Source organism: Pseudophryne corroboree, chromosome 1, assembly GCF_028390025.1.
Source record: "Pseudophryne corroboree isolate aPseCor3 chromosome 1, aPseCor3.hap2, whole genome shotgun sequence".
In the NCBI taxonomy this organism is placed as follows: Eukaryota; Metazoa; Chordata; class Amphibia; order Anura; family Myobatrachidae; genus Pseudophryne; species Pseudophryne corroboree.
In genome coordinates, this window is record NC_086444.1 from 867,701,564 (window position 1) to 867,723,015 (window position 21,452).

Below are 21,452 nucleotides of genomic sequence, written 5' to 3' on the forward strand. Positions count from 1 at the left end.
ACGCTTAAGGTCGTGTTTCTGTTGGGTATTGCCTCTGGTAGGAGGGTGTGTGACTTAGGCGCTTTATCCTGTCGTCCACCCTTTCTGATTTTTCACTGTGACCGGGCAGTTCTTCGGTCTCGCCCTGGTTATTTACCTAAAGTGGTATCATCGTTTCACCTTAACCAGGAGATTGTGGTTCTAGCCTTCATCTCTTCTGGTTTGTCCTCCAAAAAGAGATCTTTGGATGTGGTACGGGCTCCGTATTTATGTGGAAAGGATTGCCTCTATCAGGAGGTCAGATTCCCTTTTTGTACTTTTTGGTTTTCACGTGACTGGCCTGCGAATAAGCAAACCTTGGCCAGATGGATTAGAATGGTGATTGCACAAGGTTATGCGCAGGGTGGGATCCCGGCTCCTGCTGCTATCAAAGCCCATTCTACTCGGTCTGTTGGACCTTCTTGGGTGGCCTGCCGTGGCGCGTCCGCAGAACAATTGTGCAAGGCGGCTACATGGTCCTCAGTGAACACGTTCATAAGGTTCTACGCCTTTGATACTTCCGCCTCCCAGGATGCTTTCTTTGGACGCCGGGTTCTTGTGCCCTTTACAGTGCATCCCCTCCCATGAGAAACTGCTTTAGGACATCCCCAATGTTATTCCCTGTGGAAAACCAGTGTACCCCGCTGCAGAAAAGATTTATTGTAAAACTTACCATTGTTAAATCTCTTTCTGCGAGGTACACTGGATTCCACAGGGCGCCTACCCTGACGCACTTAGCTTCTTTGGGTTTGTATGGCATTAGCCGCTAGTCCCTTCTCCTGTTGTGAGAATGTGGGTCTATGTGACTAACATCTACCGTCTCTCTTACCTGCTACTACATTGGACTGGTTAACAAAACTGAGCTCCAGTGCCTGGAGACGGGGCTATAGAGGAGGCGGTGCAGTGCATCCTGGGAACAGTCAAAGCTTTAGCCTGTTGGTGCCTCGGATCAAGATCCTACTCTACACCTCGCTGTGGAATCCAGTGTACCTCGCAGAAAGAGATTTAGCAATGGTAAGTTTTACCATAAATCTCCTTATTCCTTTATCTCGGTAGACCTAAATTACAAAAGTTGATTTTCTTAAGAGATGAAAGGGACACAATTTATATTATGTACTTTTTTCAACAAAGTTGCAAGATAATCCTGTCATGTACCGGAAGTTAGTAATAAGAAATAATACTAAAAAACGGTTTTGTTGGTTTGTCTTCAGGTCATAAAAAGTTCTGGAAAGCCTCACGAAAAAAAGAGAGATGAAACCAGAGTGAAAAGTAATTTAAGGTATTAAATGTCATCTAATTATTATTATTATCCTCTATTTGGATTGTGCCATAAGGGTTCCGCCTAACAAAGTACATAAATAAACAAAACAAGAAAAACAGTGATTTACAGTACAATACAATGTAGGCTAAGTACAAGGTATGCAAACATTTCTGCATAAACAGACATGACACTAAAATAAGCAACAGGGTGGCCGAAATCGAGTACTAGGTGCCGATGTAAGGCGTATGGTGTAGAAGATAGTCTAAGGGCCATATGCAATTGCGGTCGAATTGCCGCAAATGTCGAAAAAGGGGCATTTTCAACAACAACTGATTCAATAATGCAATACAGTACTTTTCGACATAAAACGTCCGTTTCATATTCGACTTTTTGCAATTCGACATTTGTCAAATTCGACATGTCTGCAATGGTAAAAATGTGGCTTTTCGACAAAAGTATATTCAATTGAAGAATTTCGATTCGACAAAAGTGCTTTTTGACAGTCATTTCGTCAATTTCAGTCCGCCTCATTTTGCTGGTGTGATCTAATAAAAAAAAATTTAAAAACATGTTTTTTTGTGGGTTTTTTTAATTGCTAATAGCATATCTATTTATATTAGAAGGGATTATCTACTTGGTTTGTCTATTTAGGAGCCACAAGTATTTATTTAATAGATTTTTTAAAAGAATATTTCTTTTTTACTGACTAAAATAATATGGAGAGATCAGTAGAGATGAGCGGGTTCGGTTTCTCTGAATCCGAACCCGCACGAACTTCATGTTTTTTTTCACGGGTCCGAGCGACTCGGATCTTCCCGCCTTGCTCGGTTAACCCGAGCGCGCCCGAACGTCATCATGACGCTGTCGGATTCTCGCGAGACTCGGATTCTATATAAGGAGCCGCGCGTCGCCGCCATTTTCACACGTGCATTGAGATTGATAGGGAGAGGACGTGGCTGGCGTCCTCTCCATTTAGATTAGAAGAGAGAGAGAGAGAGATTGACCTGATTTACTGGAGCTTAGGAGTACTGTAGAACTGTAGAGAGTGCAGAGTTTACTAGTGACTGACCACAGTGACCACCAGACAGTGCAGTTTTATTTAATATATCCGTTCTCTGCCTGAAAAAAACGATACACAGTGACTCAGTCACATACCATATCTGTGTGCACTGCTCAGCCCAGTGTGCTGCATCATCTATGTATATATCTGACTGTGCTCAGCTCACACATCTTATAATTGTGGGGGAGACTGGGGAGCACTGCAGTGCCAGTTATAGGTTATAGCAGGAGCCAGGAGTACATATTATTATTAAAATTAAACAGTGCACACTTTTGCTGCAGGAGTGCCACTGCCAGTGTGACTGACCAGTGACCTGACCACACTGACCACCAGTATAGTATACTATATTGTGATTGCCTGAAAAAGTTAAACACTCGTATCTGACTGTGCTCAGCTCACACATCTTATAATTGTGGGGGAGACTGGGGAGCACTGCAGTGCCAGTTATAGGTTATAGCAGGAGCCAGGAGTACATATTATTATTAAAATTAAACAGTGCACACTTTTGCTGCAGGAGTGCCACTGCCAGTGTGACTGACCAGTGACCTGACCACACTGACCACCAGTATAGTTAGTAGTATAGTATACTATATTGTGATTGCCTGAAAAAGTTAAACACTCGTCGTGTGACTTCACTTGTGTGGTGTGTTTTTTTTTATTCTATAAAAAACTCATTCTGCTGACAGACAGTGTCCAGCAGGTCCGTCATTATATAATATATACCTGTCCGGCTGCAGTGGTGATATATATATATTTTTTATATCATTATTTATCATCCAGTCGCAGCAGACACAGTACGGTAGTTCACGGCTGTAGCTACCTCTGTGTCGGCACTCGGCAGTCCGTCCATAATTGTATACCACCTACCCGTGTTTTTTTTTTCTTTCTTCTTTATACATACATACTACTACTACATCTCTTTATCAACCAGTCTATATTAGCAGCACAGTACAGTACGGTAGTCCACGGCTGTAGCTACCTCTGTGTCGGCACTCGGCAGTCCGTCCATAATTGTATACCACCTACCCGTGGTTTTTTTTTCTTTCTTCTTTATACATACATACTACTACTACTACATCTCTTTATCAACCAGTCTATATTAGCAGCAGACACAGTACAGTACGGTAGTCCACGGCTGTAGCTACCTCTGTGTCGGCACTGGGCAGTCCGTCCATAATTGTATACCACCTACCCGTGGTTTTTTTTTCTTTCTTCTTTATACATACATACTACTACTACATCTCTTTATCAACCAGTCTATATTAGCAGCAGACACAGTACAGTACGGTAGTCCACGGCTGTAGCTACCTCTGTGTCGGCACTGGGCAGTCCGTCCATAATTGTATACCACCTACCCGTGGTTTTTTTTTCTTTCTTCTTTATACATACATACTACTACTACATCTCTTTATCAACCAGTCTATATTAGCATCAGACACAGTACAGTACGGTAGTCCACGGCTGTAGCTACCTCTGTGTCGGCACTGGGCAGTCCGTCCATAATTGTATACCACCTACCCGTGGTTTTTTTTTCTTTCTTCTTTATACATACATACTACTACTACATCTCTTTATCAACCAGTCTATATTAGCAGCAGACACAGTACAGTACGGTAGTCCACGGCTGTAGCTACCTCTGTGTCGGCACTGGGCAGTCCGTCCATAATTGTATACCACCTACCCGTGGTTTTTTTTTCTTTCTTCTTTATACATACATACTACTACTACATCTCTTTATCAACCAGTCTATATTAGCAGCAGACACAGTACAGTACGGTAGTCCACGGCTGTAGCTACCTCTGTGTCGGCACTCGGCAGTCCGTCCATAATTGTATACCACCTACCCATGGTTTTTTTTTCTTTCTTCTTTATACATACATACTACTACTACATCTCTTTATCAACCAGTCTATATTAGCAGCAGACACAGTACAGTACGGTAGTCCACGGCTGTAGCTACCTCTGTGTCGGCACTGGGCAGTCCGTCCATAATTGTATACCACCTACCCGTGGTTTTTTTTTCTTTCTTCTTTATACATACATACTACTACTACATCTCTTTATCAACCAGTCTATATTAGCAGCAGACACAGTACAGTACGGTAGTCCACGGCTGTAGCTACCTCTGTGTCGGCACTGGGCAGTCCGTCCATAATTGTATACCACCTACCCGTGGTTTTTTTTTCTTTCTTCTTTATACATACATACTACTACTACATCTCTTTATCAACCAGTCTATATTAGCAGCAGACACAGTACAGTACGGTAGTCCACGGCTGTAGCTACCTCTGTGTCGGCACTCGGCAGTCCATCCATAATTGTATACTAGTATCCATCCATCTCCATTGTTTACCTGAGGTGCCTTTTAGTTGTGCCTATTAAAATATGGAGAACAAAAATGTTGAGGTTCCAAAATTAGGGAAAGATCAAGATCCACTTCCACCTCGTGCTGAAGCTGCTGCCACTAGTCATGGCCGAGACGATGAAATGCCAGCAACGTCGTCTGCCAAGGCCGATGCCCAATGTCATAGTACAGAGCATGTCAAATCCAAAACACCAAATATCAGTAAAAAAAGGACTCCAAAACCTAAAATAAAATTGTCGGAGGAGAAGCGTAAACTTGCCAATATGCCATTTACCACACGGAGTGGCAAGGAACGGCTGAGGCCCTGGCCTATGTTCATGGCTAGTGGTTCAGCTTCACATGAGGATGGAGGCACTCAGCCTCTCGCTAGAAAAATGAAAAGACTCAAGCTGGCAAAAGCAGTAGCACCGCAAAGAACTGTGCGTTCTTCGAAATCCCAAATCCACAAGGAGAGTCCAATTGTGTCGGTTGCGATGCCTGACCTTCCCAACACTGGACGTGAAGAGCATGCGCCTTCCACCATTTGCACGCCCCCTGCAAGTGCTGGAAGGAGCACCCGCAGTCCAGTTCCTGATAGTCAGATTGAAGATGTCAGTGTTGAAGTACACCAGGATGAGGAGGATATGGGTGTTGCTGGCGCTGGGGAGGAAATTGACCAGGAGGATTCTGATGGTGAGGTGGTTTGTTTAAGTCAGGCACCCGGGGAGACACCTGTTGTCCGTGGGAGGAATAGGGCCGTTGACATGCCTGGTGAAAATACAAAAAAAATCAGCTCTTCGGTGTGGAAGTATTTCACCAGAAATGCGGACAACAGGTGTCAAGCCGTGTGTTCCCTTTGTCAAGCTGTAATAAGTAGGGGTAAGGACGTTAACCACCTCGGAACATCCTCCCTTATACGTCACCTGCAGCGCATTCATAATAAGTCAGTGACAAGTTCAAAAACTTGGGCCGACAGCGGAAGCAGTCCACTGACCAGTAAATCCCTTCCTCTTGTAACCAAGCTCACGCAAACCACCCCACCAACTCCCTCAGTGTCAATTTCCTCCTTCCCCAGGAATGCCAATAGTCCTGCAGGCCATGTCACTGGCAATTCTGACGAGTCCTCTCCTGCCTGGGATTCCTCCGATGCATCCTTGCGTGTAACGCCTACTGCTGCTGGCGCTGCTGTTGTTGCTGCTGGGAGTCGATGGTCATCCCAGAGGGGAAGTCGTAAGCCCACTTGTACTACTTCCAGTAAGCAATTGACTGTCCAACAGTCCTTTGCGAGGAAGATGAAATATCACAGCAGTCATCCTGTTGCAAAGCGGATAACTGAGTCCTTGACAACTATGTTGGTGTTAGACGTGCGTCCGGTATCCGCCGTTAGTTCACAGGGAACTAGACAATTTATTGAGGCAGTGTGCCCCCGTTACCAAATACCATCTAGGTTCCACTTCTGTAGGCAGGCGATACCGAGAATGTACACGGACGTCAGAAAAAGACTCACCAGTGTCCTAAAAAATGCAGTTGTACCCAATGTCCACTTAACCACGGACATGTGGACAAGTGGAGCAGGGCAGGGTCAGGACTATATGACTGTGACAGCCCACTGGGTAGATGTATGGACTCCCGCCGCAAGAACAGCAGCGGCGGCACCAGTAGCAGCATCTCGCAAACGCCAACTCTTTCCTAGGCAGGCTACGCTTTGTATCACCGCTTTCCAGAATACGCACACAGCTAAAAACCTCTTACGGCAACTGAGGAAGATCATCGCAGAATGGCTTACCCCAATTGGACTCTCCTGTGGATTTGTGGCATCGGACAACGCCAGCAATATTGTGTGTGCATTAAATATGGGCAAATTCCAGCACGTCCCATGTTTTGCACATACCTTGAATTTGGTGGTGCAGAATTTTTTAAAAAACGACAGGGGCGTGCAAGAGATGCTGTCGGTGGCCAGAAGAATTGTGGGACACTTTCGGCGTACAGGCACCACATACAGAAGACTGGAGCACCACCAAAAACTACTGAACCTGCCCTGCCATCATCTGAAGCAAGAAGTGGTAACGAGGTGGAATTCAACCCTCTATATGCTTCAGAGGTTGGAGGAGCAGCAAAAGGCCATTCAAGCCTATACAATTGAGCACGATATAGGAGGTGGAATGCACCTGTCTCAAGTGCAGTGGAGAATGATTTCAACGTTGTGCAAGGTTCTGATGCCCTTTGAACTTGCCACACGTGAAGTCAGTTCAGACACTGCCAGCCTGAGTCAGGTCATTCCCCTCATCAGGCTTTTGCAGAAGAAGCTGGAGGCATTGAAGAAGGAGCTAAAAGGGAGCGATTCCGCTAGGCATGTGGGACTTGTGGATGCAGCCCTTAATTCGCTTAACAAGGATTCACGGGTGGTCAATCTGTTGAAATCAGAGCACTACATTTTGGCCACCGTGCTCGATCCTAGATTTAAAACCTACCTTGGATCTCTCTTTCCGGCAGACACAAGTCTGCTGGGGTGCAAAGACCTGCTGGTGACAAAATTGTCAAGTCAAGCGGAACGCGACCTGTCAACATCTCCTCCTTCACATTCTCCCGCAACTGGGGGTGCGAGGAAAAGGCTCAGAATTCCGAGCCCACCCGCTGGCGGTGATGCAGGGCAGTCTGGAGCGACTGCTGATGCTGACATCTGGTCCGGACTGAAGGACCTGACAACGATTACGGACATGTCGTCTACTGTCACTGCATATGATTCTCTCAACATTGAAAGAATGGTGGAGGATTATATGAGTGACCGCATCCAAGTAGGCACGTCAGACAGTCCGTACTTATACTGGCAGGAAAAAGAGGCAATTTGGAGGCCCTTGCACAAACTGGCTTTATTCTACCTAAGTTGCCCTCCCACAAGTGTGTACTCCGAAAGAGTGTTTAGTGCCGCCGCTCACCTTGTCAGCAATCGGCGTACGAGGTTACATCCAGAAAATGTGGAGAAGATGATGTTCATTAAAATGAATTATAATCAATTCCTCCGCGGAGACATTGACCAGCAGCAATTGCCTCCACAAAGTACACAGGGAGCTGAGATGGTGGATTCCAGTGGGGACGAATTGATAATCTGTGAGGAGGGGAATGTACACGGTGATATATCGGAGGATGATGATGAGGTGGACATCTTGCCTCTGTAGAGCCAGTTTGTGCAAGGAGAGATTAATTGCTTCTTTTTTGGTGGGGGTCCAAACCAACCCGTCATATCAGTCACAGTCGTGTGGCAGACCCTGTCACTGAAATGATGGGTTGGTTAAAGTGTGCATGTCCTGTTTATACAACATAAGGGTGGGTGGGAGGGCCCAAGGACAATTCCATCTTGCACCTCTTTTTTCTTTTATTTTTCTTTGCGTCATGTGCTGTTTGGGGAGGGTTTTTTGGAAGGGACATCCTGCGTGACACTGCAGTGCCACTCCTAGATGGGCCCGGTGTTTGTGTCGGCCACTAGGGTCGCTAATCTTACTCACACAGCTACCTCATTGCGCCTCTTTTTTTCTTTGCGTCATGTGCTGTTTGGGGAGGGTTTTTTGGAAGGGACATCCTGCGTGACACTGCAGTGCCACTCCTAGATGGGCCAGGTGTTTGTGTCGGGCACTTGGGTCGCTGAGCTTAGTCACACAGCTACCTCATTGCACCTCTTTTTTTCTTTGCGTCATGTGCTGTTTGGGGAGTGTTTTTTGGAAGGGCCATCCTGCGTGACACTGCAGTGCCACTCCTAGATGGGCCAGGTGTTTGTGTCGGCCACTAGGGTCGCTTAGCTTAGTCATCCAGCGACCTCGGTGCAAATTTTAGGACTAACAATAATATTGTGAGGTGTGAGGTATTCAGAATAGACTGAAAATGAGTGGAAATTATGGTTTTTGAGGTTAATAATAATATGGGATCAAAATGACCCCCAAATTCTATGATTTAAGCTGTTTTTTAGGGTTTTTTGAAAAAAACACCCGAATCCAAAACACACCCGAATCCGACAAAAAAAATTCGGTGAGGTTTTGCCAAAACGCGGTCGAACCCAAAACACGGCCGCGGAACCGAACCCAAAACCAAAACACAAAACCCGAAAAATTTCAGGCGCTCATCTCTAGAGATCAGAGCATGTTTTTCAGTGGGAATGGGTTAAAAATCCTGGAAAAAAATGCGTGGGGTCCCCCCTCCTAAGCATAACTAGCCTCGGCTCTTTGATCCTGTCCTGGTTGTAAAAATACGGGGGGGAAATGACAGGGGATTCCCCGTATTTTAACAACCAGCACCGGGCTCTGCGTCCGGTCCTGGTGCCAAAAATACGGGGGACAAAAGACGGTTCCGGTATGAATAGTCGACCATGTTATGGTCGACAGTCATTAGGTCGACCACTATTGGTCGACATGGACACATGGTCGACATGGACACATGGTCGACACATGAAAGGTCGACATGAGTTGTTGTTGTTTTTATAAATTGTGTCGTTTTTTGCGTGAAGTGACTGGGAACCCCAATTAGTGCACCGCGTTCGCTCGCTATGCTTCGGGCATGGTGCCTTCGCTCCGCTACCGCTTTGCTCGGCACAGATTACCGTTCCAATCGTAGTCCACGTAGATCGTAAAGTATGGAAAAGTTCCCCAAAAGAAAAAAAAGTTAAAAAAACTCATGTCGACCTTTTCATGTGTCGACCTTTCATGTGTCGACCATTTTCATGTGTCCATGTCGACCATGTCAATGTCGACCAATAGTGGTCGACCTAATGACTGTCGACCATAACAAGGTCGACCATGTGAACGGATACCACAAAAGACGTAGGGGTCCCCCGTATTTTTCACACCAGCACCGGGCTCCACTAGCTAGAGAGATAACGCCACAGCTGGGGGACACTTTTATACCGGTCCCTGTGGCCGTGGCATTAAATCCCCAACTAGTCACCCCTGGCTGGGGTACCCTGGAGGAGTGGGGACCCCTTAAATCAAGGCCTCCAGCCACCCAAGGGCCACCGGTATAAAAGTGTCCCCCGGTTGTAGCATTATCTCTCTAGCTAGTGGAGCCCGGTGCTGGTGTGAAAAATACGGGGGACCCCTACGTCTTTTGTCCCCCGTATTTTTGGCACCAGGACCGGACGCAGAGCCCGGTGCTGGTTGTTAAAATACGGGGGGTCCCCTGTCATTTTTCCCCCGTATTTTTACAACCAGATTTGGCTCAAAGAGCCCGAGGCTGGTAATGCTTAGGAGGGGGGACCCCACGCATTTTTGTTCAGGGTTTTTTAAACACTTTTGTGCCGTCCATGAAGTCGAATCCAGGCCGCACACTATCGTCAATTGGTCCGTTTTTCGACAGCGGGACTGTCGAATCCGTTTTTTATTGAATATGTCGAATTCGGGTCCCGGCGGGAGGGTGTCTGACTGTCGAATTGTGTCGAATTCCAGCCGGAATTCGACCGCAATTGCATATACCCCTAAGTAAGAGAAGGAAAAGCACATGATGGAAGGGGGCCCTGCTTGTGAGAGCTTACATTCTAAAGGGGAGGGGCAAACAGACACAGATGGGGTAGACATTGAGCATGGAACAGACGCTTAGGATGAAAGATGGATGGGTTTGATGAAATAGTGGGTCTTGAGAGCCCATTTGCCGTTTTGTAGAGAGGTGGAAAGTCTGATGGGGAAGAGGTAGAGAATTCCAGAAATAGAGAGCAGCACGTACATAATCTTGGAGGCAGGAATCGGAGGAAGTAACCTGTTGGGAGAAGAGGCGTCATGCATTTATGGAGCAAAGAAGACGGGTGGGAATGTAAAGGGAGATAAGGTCAGAGATGTAAATGGAAAAAGGAATGGGTGAGGGCATTATAAGTGAGTGTGAGAACATTGAATTGGATTCTGAAGGGGAAAGGGAGCCAGTGTAGGGTTTGCAAGAGAGGGTATTATTAGCAAACCAAAAAAGTTAGCAGTTGGGCAAAACCATGTTGCACTGCAGGTGGGGCAGATGTAACGTGCAGAGAGTTAGATTTGTTTATATATTTTATGATTGTCAGCCACCAGCACTGGTTTTATCTATTACATTGACCATAAATAATTTAAATTGGTCCTGGACCACCAATCCAAGGCACCCCTGCAAGTGTCCTGAGGCATCCCAGGGTACCATGCACAGTTTGAGAACCACTGGTATACGCACTAAAAATTTCAAGCTACTCACAGTGACTACATAACAGGATTTCGGGTCTGAGCGTCTGCAAATGACTGTACGTCATACTGTATGTCTTCTCCATAGAGAGATCTGTTAATTATACTCTTGGTCAGCCAACTATTAACCCGTTCAGTGGTGACTTTTTGGAATTTGGTCACACCTCCCAGGGTGGGTTTTTAATTTTTTTTACCTGTGCGTTGCCAGGGGTTTTATGCTCATTGCCAGGGGTTTCGCTGTGTCATATTTTTTGCCAGGGGTTTTATGCTCGGATCCATGCTCGTTGTCACGGGGAATGCTCGTTGCCTTAGGGGTAACTAGGTATGGCCATCATTCAAAATCATCGATGGTCTATGACCGATGTCGAATACTTTTACCATCGATGGGGGAGTACTACCGAATAGTTTTATGGATTTTTTTCTCTCAAAGTGTCAGGGCACAGAGCTTAGCTCCGTCCCCTGACACCCACTAAGCCACGCCCTCTGGTTCGCCTGTATTTGTACTGTAAAGCAGGGATGACCATTGATGGGTAAAACCATTGATGGATCCATTCCAGATGGTTTTACACAATTGAGAATTATCCATTGATGGTGACCAGCCCACCAGGACTAAAATCCTCTCCCCCCTCCTCCCTTGTACTCTGCTCGGCTGGCGGAGTTTTGCGGACTGACGTGATTGCGTCCCAACGCGATCGTTTATGACGCGATTGCGTTATTCTTCAAAAGTCCACCAGCCGAGTAGAGTGGAGGGAGAGGGAGCAGTGGCATGCCCCGGAAAATTTCCGGGCTAGCCAGTGTGCACAGCGCAGCTGGCCCCCCGGAAATTTTCCAGCCATACTCATTCCGAGTTGATTGCTCGCTAGCTACTTTTAGCAGCAATGCAAACGCATAGTCGGCCACAGGGGAGTGTATTTTTGTTTTGCAAGTGTGCGAAAGCCTGTGCAGCCGAGCGGGACAAAATAGTTTTTTTTCAGTTTCTGAGTAGCTCTGGACTTACTCAGCCCTTGCGATCACTTCAGTTTTTTGGTCCCGGAATTGACGTCAGAGACCCGCCCTGCAAATGCTTGGACACACCTGCGTTTTTCCAAACACTCCCAGAAAACGGTCAGTTGACACCCACAAACGCCTTCTTCCTGTCAATCTCCTTAAGATCGGCTGTGCGAATGGATTCTTCGTTAAATCCATCACCCAGCAACGATCCGCTTTGTACCCGTACGACGCACCTGCGCATTGCGGTGCATGCGCAGTAGTAACCTGTTTGCTGCGCTGCGAAAAACGTCAGCGAGCGATGAACTCGGAATGACCCCCTAAATCTGTTTGGTTTATTGTACACATTTATATGTAGAAAAGAAAATCCACACCAAGCTTTAAACTCAAAGCTAACGTAATCCCTAGTGTTTTGCATAGAGGTAAGGGTGGCAAACTGGAACAATCTTTAATTCGATGTAACTATATTTCCAAAATATATTTCTCAGCAAAGTCCTTAAAAGCAAAAGAGACAGAGATCATTTTATAAGTAACGGGGATATCAAATAAAAATAACTTTACTGATCTCCTGCAACAGTAGATACTATACTTCCTTAATGTCACTGTTTGTGAATACATACTTCGCCCTCTTGTGCATCCTTTGTTACATTTTTATTATTATGTGTTTTTCTGTTTCCATACCAACTACTTTATAGGCCCTACACACTGGCCGATTTTTTTGAAAGATATGAATGATCTCGTTCATATCTTTCAGTGTGGAGGCTCCAGCGATGAACGATGCGCGTCCCCGCGCTCGTTCATCGCTGGTCCCCCGTCGGCTGTTCATGCAGGCCAATATGGACGATCTTGTCCATATTTGCCTGCACTTCAATGCAGCCGGGTGACGGGGGGAGTGAAGAAACTTCACTCCCCCCGTCACTGCACCCCCGCCGCCGGGTCGCTCGTCGGCCGTATCCGCCGTCGGGCAGCTCGGCGGCGGGTCGGCCAGTGTGTAGGGCCCTTTAGAGTTCAGCAAAGTAACTTTTCGGATTAAGTTGTCACTGTGCAATAAAAAAAAAAAAACATTGCCCAAAGGAACAAATAAAGATGTATTTTATAAAAATTGTACTTTACTTGAAAATAATTATCATAGGTGTAGCAAGATTTCCTTATCTGTTTCAGAGCAAAATTACCAACTGGATTTAGTACTACTGTTCTCCAAAGAACCGACCAGAGTCCTGTAAAAAAGAGTCATACGAAAGATTCAACACAGAAGGAAAGAAAAAAACTTGTCTTTTCAAGTCAAAAAAGTAAAAGGCAAGAATACGTTAAAGATATAGTAACTGCTTCAAAAATCAGCAAAAGAAGCGAGAATGACTCCAAATCAAACGCATCATCACCCCAAGGCTTCATTAATAGATCAGAGTCTTCCTCTTCTTTAGCTAAATCACCAGAAGCCTCAGTTTCTCCAGATACGCATTCTAAAGACCAGGTTGTGGCAGATAGTACTCATATTGTCAGTACTTGCGATGAATCCATCATTTCCACTGTACCAGATCTTGAAAATATCAGTGAACCTCCTGATGCCCATGCTAACAAATTAAAGGAAGAATCCTTGAGGAATAAAGACACAATTCCAACTCAGCCTTCAAGCAATGACAGTGTGACTAGTATGGATGAATGTTCCATAGACATGAACACATCAGAGGAACCGAAGTACCACGACCAAGGAAATCCTATTACTGAAGTTGAAGAAGGAAAACAAGGAAGTAATTCTCAGACTGAGCAGGTGCCACATAAACCTCCAGAGTGGAACAGCCAGCCAATGCCACCGATGAGCAGTCCATTCCCCCAGTATCCAGGGTCTGCCAATCCTTGGCAGTATTCATTATATTTATGGTATCAGAATACCAGTAATGCTAGTTTGATGGCTCAGGGGTTTCAAGGAGTGTCCTACAATACACAGCAGGCCAATCCTTATAACCAGGCATCTGCATTTCCTCCTGTACTACAGAATTCTTATGCTACAAGCCAGCAGTATGCCAACTACCCCAGCCAGATGCCGACGCAGATGTATCCACCCTCTGGTCCTTTTGGAGCCGCTATGTCATACAGTTACACTGATCAGTCCTCTGCTTCAAAACAGAATTCAGTGCCAAATTCATACGCTTACAGTTCCGGAGTGAGTTCAGGGTGGCCATGGCGTAAGTAAATAACATTTTTAATATTAGTGATTTCATAATCATATAAGACATTTATAATAAATTATTATTTGGATTTCTACATAATACATGCAAATAAGGAAACCCTAAAATGGGAGAATAGACTTCTGGCTTGTACAATTTCCATTGCAGCCCTTTAAGTGAATGCATTGCTCAGTGACACATAACATGCACCACTGTATAAGCTGCTTTGTCTGTGTTAGCGCAAGACATCATTGTGTCCTTTGTTCCCTGGGGAAATGTTCCACAGCCACCTCACTTATACCCCTTTTACACCGCAGCTTTAACCCGGTAAATTGCCGATTTTTCAGCCTTCCTAAACGGTTCTAGCTGCGATGTGAAAGGGCCACCTTGAATTTACCGTTTTCAAAATACTGGTATTTTGAAACGGTTAAAAAGCAGGGTCCTACCCGGTTCAGAACCGTTTCATTGTGCAGTGTGAAAGGCTCTGAAACGGTATTTCCAAGCCACAGGAGGTGATAGGCTGTCTCCATGTGTGATGTCACCAGGCAGAAGCAGGAAGTTGGAGGAAAAACACATCAGACTCATGAGTGTGGGTTTAGAAGCGTTTTCTTACTGCAAATATATTATACAATGGCAACTTGGAGTGATGAAGAGATGAGGGAGCTGCTAAGAATCAGAGGGGATAAGGAAATCTGCAGACAAATAACTGGGACAGTCAAGGATGTTCTTATATATAAAAACATGGTTAAAATGCTTCAAGCTGCTGGGTTCCATCGTACGACTATCCAAATTATTAATAATTAATTAATTAATAATTATTAATAATGTGTGGGCCAGAAAAGTCAATTTATAATGACAACCACTGTTTTCTATGGGTGAAACGGGTTCAGTGTGAAAGGTACCAAAACGGTAATGAAATGGTAATATACTGGTTACAACATGCGATGTGAAGGGGGTTTAACTGCTCAGACCCGTTTTAAGAACCGTTTAAAGAACAGTTTCAAAAGCAGGTTTTGCGATGTGAAAGCAGCATGAGAGATCGTGGAATTCTCCTAACAGGCACCACACATTTACCTCTAGTTTAACATTTGGTTTTTTTGTTTAAGTTGAATGTGAAATTACTTTACCACCATTTTCAGTACACTTAGGGCCTGATTCAGAGGCGACCGCAAACCACACACTATTTCCATGTTCACGTAGTTGAGCGATTATTTGCTACTGCGCATGCACCAACAAAATCAGAAAACTTCTATGGCGCGTTTGATCCCTGAGTGTATGCACAAAGGTACTATTGCATATGGGTCTGATGGTATCAGATTTGGAGCGGTAAAGCCATGGGCATTAGTGGGAAGTCTGTCTCATGGGCATGTTATGGAAGAGTCACAGGCTTGTCAGTGCAAGTGACTATGTTCTCAGATGCACAGCCACTTCCATAGAAGCAGTACTGAGACGCAGACACTGCACCTTCCATAGGTATGTGCAAGTGACAACGGTGCGCCGATGGTGTAGTGTCTAGATCCATCCGTGTTCTTACAGCGTGCACAGACACTGAAAGTGGACATCTCAGGGCTCACACATTCAGGCGCCCAGTAGTACACAAGGGGAAGGCTGAAACTAGCATTTTTATATTATCGCACTTGTGACTCCAGCAACTGGCGTTAGAGCGGACACAGCAGTGTCCACCTCTGCATCAGGCCCTGAGGCTGTACTTGGAATTTTATATCTAGTGCCATCCAATGAGAACAGTAACTGAAATCTTTAAACTGTTTCCCTGAAACATTATGTAAAATGCTACAAACAAGATAACAGACCCATGGATATTACTTACTAGTCCTTTATGATAATGCTTTGCTCACTGGGTTTTGGAGCATGGCACACAAAGGGTGACTTAGGAAAGCACCATTTTGAATAATTGGTAGTTGTGCTGGTACTTGTGCACAGTTTCAGTGTTTAGATAAATTCCATCTAGGGCTGCCCATAGGTGGGAGACATGGAGAACACATGACTGCAGGCACAGCAGGTCAGTGTGCCCCACTGAGCTTAAAGACACCTGCACCAACTCGCTGACTGGCATCTATATAAAGCGTAGCCTTTGCGGCTCATATTGCGCTGAAGCCCCGTCCAGAGGGCCTGATTCATAGTAACATAGCATCTAAGGTTGAAAAAAGACAATTGTCCATCGAGTTCAACCTATGACAATTGTCCATCGAGTTCAACCCATGTTTGTAAGTAAAAAAAATCAAGCAATTGGTCAAAACCATGTTGCACTGCAGGTGGGGCAGATGTAACGTGCAGAGAAATTTACTCTCTCTGCACATGTTACAGCTGCCCCACCTGCAGTGCAGCATGGTTTTGCCCAATTGCTTGATTTTTTGCTTTACTTATAGGCATGAATCAGACCCTGTGTGTTTACAGCACAATTGCAGGGGGAGGAGGTGGCTTTTGTTGGTACTGGTATTGGAGGTTGCTTTGTGTGTGAGACTTGGGCAGTAACCATGATCTGAGCTCGTCCATGTCAATAGATACTTTTGTATTAGATCATGTAATGTTCAGACACTCCTCCTGACTGTGGCGTGTGTGCAGGGTGCAGACAGGCCAGTCTGCTGGGTGTATCTAATCTCCTACAGAGTTGGGGATCGGGATACTGTCTTTTGTGTGATTAATTAGATACAGAGAAAATAGATTTCTCTGACGTCCTAGTGGATGCTGGGAACTCCGTAAGGACCATGGGGAATAGCGGCTCCGCAGGAGTCTGGGCACAACTAAAAGAAAGCTTTTAGACTACCTGGTGTGCACTGGCTCCTCCCACTATGACCCTCCTCCAAGCCTCAGTTAGATTTTTGTGCCCGGCCGAGCTGGATGCACACTAGGGGCTCTCCTGAGCTCTTAGAAAGAAAGTATAATTTAGGTTTTTTATTTTACAGTGAGACCTGCTGGCAACAGGCTCACTGCAACGAGGGACTAAGGGGAGAAGAAGCGAACCTACCTGCTTGCAGCTAGCTTGGGCTTCTTAGGCTACTGGACACCATTAGCTCCAGAGGGATCGACCGCATGGAACTGGCCTTGGTGTTCGGTCCCGGAGCCGCGCCGCCGTCCCCCTTACAGAGCCAGAAGCAAGAAGAAGTCCGGAAAATCGGCGGCATGAAGACTTCTGTCTTCACCAAGGTAGCGCACAGCACTGCAGCTGTGTGCCATTGCTCCTCATACACACTTCACACTTCGGTCACTGAGGGTGCAGGGCGCTGGGGGGGGCGCCCTGAGCAGCAATAAAAACACCTTGGCTGGCAAAACAATCACAATATATAGCCCCAGAGGCTATATATGTGATAATTACCCTTGCCAGAATCCTTAAAAAAGCGGGAGAAAAGTCAGCGAAAAAGGGGCGGAGCTATCTCCCTCAACACACTGGCGCCATTTCTCCCTCACAGTTCCGCTGGAAGGAAGCTCCCTGGCTCTCCCCTGCAGTCTACACTACAGGAAAGGGTAAAAAAGAGAGGGGGGGCACTAAATTTAGGCGCAGTAAATATTATAGCAGCTATAGGGGACATAATTCAGTTAGTCCCTGCATTATATAGCGCTCTGGTGTGTGCTGGCATACTCTCTCTCTGTCTCCACAAAGGGCTTCTGTGGGGTCCTGTCCTCTGTTAGAGCATTCCCGGTGTGTGTGCGGTGTGTCGGTACGGCTGTGTCGACATGTTTGATGAGGAAAATTATGTGGAGGCGGAGCAGATGCCTATAGAAGTGATGTCACCCCCTGCGGGGCAGACACCTGAGTGGATGGTTTTATGGAAGGAATTACGCGCAAGTGTCGACTCCTTACACAAAAAATTTGACGACATGCCAAATGCGGGACAGCCGGCTTCTCAGCTCGTGCCTGCCCAGGTGTCTCAAAGGCCATCAGGGGCTCTAAAACGCCCGCTACCTCAGATGGCAGACGCAGATATCGACACGGATACTGATACCAGTGTCGACGACGATGAGTCAAATCTAATGTCCACTAGGGCCATTCGTTGCATGATTGAGGCAATGAAGGAGGTATTACACATTTCGGATATAAAACCAGGTACCACTAAAAAGGGTATTATGTTTGGGGAGAAAAAACTACCCGTAGTTTTTCCCCCATCTGAAGAATTAAATGAAGTGTGTGAGGAAGCGTGGGCTTTCCCCGATAGAAGATTGGTAATCCCTAAAAAATTACTAATGGCGTTCCCTTTCCCGCCAGAGGATAGGGCACGTTGGGAAACACCTCCTAGGGTGGATAAAGCACTCACACGTTTGTCTAAAAAGGTGGCACTTCCGTCTCCGGATACGGCCGCCCTAAAGGAGCCTGCGGATAGAAAGCAGGAGGCGATCCTGAAGTCTGTATATACACACTCAGGCATTATACTTAGACCAGCTATTGCGTCAGCATGGATGTGCAGTGCTGCCGCTGCATGGTCAGATTCCCTGTCAGAAAATATTGACACCCTAGACAGGGACACTATTCTCCTAACCATAGAGCATATAAAAGACTCAGTCTTATACATGAGAGATGCACAGAGGGAGATCTGCCGGCTGGCATCTAAAATAAGTGCATTGTCCATTTCTGCTAGGAGAGGCTTATGGACTCGGCAGTGGACAGGGGATGCAGATTCCAAAAGGCACATGGAAGTTTTGCCTTATAAGGGTGAGGAGTTATTCGGGGATGGTCTCTCGGACCTAGTTTCCACAGCGACAGCTGGGAAGTCAGCATTTTTACCCCAGGTTCCCTCACAGCCTAAAAAAGCGCCGTTTTATCAAGTACAGTCCTTTCGGACCCAGAGAAACAGGCGAGGAAAAGGCGGGTCCTTTCTGTCCAGAGGCAGAGGTAGGGGAAAAAGGCTGCAACAAACAGCAGGTTCCCAGGAGCAAAAGTCCTCCCCCGCTTCTTCCAAGTCCGCCGCATGACGGTGGGGCTCCGCAGGCGGAGCCAGGTACGGTGGGGGGCCGCCTCAAAAATGTCAGCGATCAGTGGGCTCGCTCACAGGTGGATCCCTGGATCTTGCAAGTAGTATCTCAGGGGTACAGACTGGAATTCGAGGCGTCTCCCCCCCGCCGTTTCCTCAAATCTGCCTTGCCAACAACTCCCTCAGGCAGGGAGGCGGTGCTAGAGGCAATTCACAAGCTGTATTCCCAGCAGGTGATAGTCAAGGTGCCCCTACTTCAACAAGGACGGGGTTACTATTCCACACTGTTTGTGGTACCCAAACCGGACGGTTCGGTGAGACCCATTTTAAATTTGAAATCCTTGAACACATACATAAAAAAGTTCAAGTTCAAGATGGAATCGCTCAGGGCGGTTATTGCAAGCCTGGACGAGGGGGATTACATGGTATCCCTGGACATCAAGGATGCTTACCTGCATGTCCCCATTTATCATCCTCACCAGGAGTACCTCAGATTTGCGGTACAAAATTGCCATTACCAATTCCAGACGCTGCCGTTTGGACTGTCCACGGCACCGAGGGTGTTTACCAAGGTAATGGCGGAAATGATGATACTCCTTCAAAAAAAGGGAGTTTTAATTATCCCGTACTTGGACGATCTCCTAATAAAGGCGAGATCCAGGGAGCAGTTGTTGGTAGGAGTAGCACTATCTCAGGAGGTGCTACACCAGCACGGTTGGATTCTGAATATTCCAAAGTCACAGCTGGTTCCGACGACACGTCTACTGTTCCTGGGAATGATTTTGGACACAGTCCAGAAAAAAGTGTTTCTCCCGGAGGAGAAAGCCAAGGAGCTGTCATCTCTAGTCAGAGACCTCCTGAAACCAAAACAGGTGTCGGTGCATCACTGCACGCGAGTCCTGGGAAAGATGGTGGCTTCTTACGAAGCAATTCCTTTCGGCAGGTTCCATGCCAGAATCTTTCAGTGGGACCTGTTGGACCAATGGTCCGGATCGCATCTTCAGATGCATCGGCTAATAACCCTGTCTCCAAGAACCAGGGTGTCTCTGCTGTGGTGGCTGCAGAGTGCTCATCTCCTAGAGGGCCGCAGATTCGGCATACAGGACTGGGTCCTGGTGACCACGGATGCCAGCCTTCGAGGCTGGGGGGCAGTCACACAGGGAAGAAACTTCCAAGGACTATGGTCGAGTCAGGAGACTTCCTTACACATAAATATTCTAGAACTAAGGGCCATTTACAATGCCCTAAGTCAGGCAAAACCCCTGCTTCTACACCAGCCGGTACTGATCCAGTCAGACAACATCACAGCGGTCGCCCATGTTAACCGACAGGGCGGCACAAGAAGCAGGATGGCAATGGCAGAACCCACAAGGATTCTCCGATGGGCGGAAAATCACGTGCTAGCACTGTCAGCAGTGTTCATTCCGGGAGTGGACAACTGGGAAGCAGACTTCCTCAGCAGGCACGACCTCCACCCGGGAGAGTGGGGACTTCATCCAGAAGTCTTCACACTGATTGTAAATCGTTGGGAATGGCCACAGGTGGACATGATGGCGTCCCGCCTAAACAAAAAACTGGAGAGATATTGCGCCAGGTCAAGGGACCCTCAGGCGATAGCGGTGGACGCTCTAGTGACACCGTGGGTGTACCAGTCAGTTTATGTGTTCCCTCCTCTGCCTCTCATACCAAAGGTATTGAGAATAATAAGAAAACTAGGAGTAAGGACAATACTCGTGGTTCCGGATTGGCCAAAAAGAGCTTGGTACCCGGAACTTCAAGAGATGATCTCAGAGGACCCATGGCCTCTGCCGCTCAGACAGGACCTGCTGCAGCAGGGCCCTGTCTGTTCCAAGACTTACCGCGGCTGCGTTTGACGGCATGGCGGTTGAACGCCGGATCCTAAAGGAAAAGGGCATTCCGGAGGATGTCATTCCTACGCTGATTAAAGCCAGGAAAGATGTAACGGTAAAACATTATCACCGCATATGGCGGAAATATGTTGCGTGGTGTGAGGCCAATAAGGCCCCAACAGAGGAATTTCAGCTGGGTCGATTTCTGCACTTCCTACAGGCAGGAGTGACTATGGGCCTAAAATTAGGCTCCATTAAGGTACAGATATCGGCTCTGTCGATTTTCTTCCAAAAATAACTAGCTTCACTACCTGAAGTTCAGACATTTGTAAAAGGAGTGCTGCATATTCAGCCCCCCTTTGTGCCTCCAGTGGCACCCTGGGATCTCAACGTGGTGTTGAATTTCCTAAAATCACATTGGTTTGAGCCACTAAAGACCGTGGATCTAAAATATCTCACGTGGAAAGTGGTCATGTTATTGGCCTTGGCTTCGCCAGGCGTGTATCAGAATTGGCGGCTTTGTCATTTAAAAGTCCTTATCTGATTTTCCATATGGATAGGGCAGAATTGAGGACTCGTCCCCAGTTTCTCCCTAAGGTGGTATCTGCTTTTCACTTGAACCAACCTATTGTAGTGCCTGCGGCTACTAGCGACTTGGAGGAT

General features: G+C 46.6%; 1 protein-coding gene across 10 annotated transcripts in view; it reads left to right on the forward strand.

The window, feature by feature from the left end:
- The window catches only part of TEX15 (testis expressed 15, meiosis and synapsis associated), a 313,058-nt gene that overhangs the window by 281,184 nt on the left and 10,422 nt on the right, over positions 1-21,452 (forward strand). For all 10 annotated transcript variants that reach the window (XM_063920026.1, XM_063920025.1, XM_063920024.1 and 7 more), the window contains 2 exons: positions 1,230-1,297; positions 13,011-14,032. In XM_063920026.1, coding sequence (XP_063776096.1) covers positions 1,230-1,297; positions 13,011-14,032 — 1,090 coding nt within the window. The remainder of the gene's footprint in view (positions 1-1,229; positions 1,298-13,010; positions 14,033-21,452) is intronic.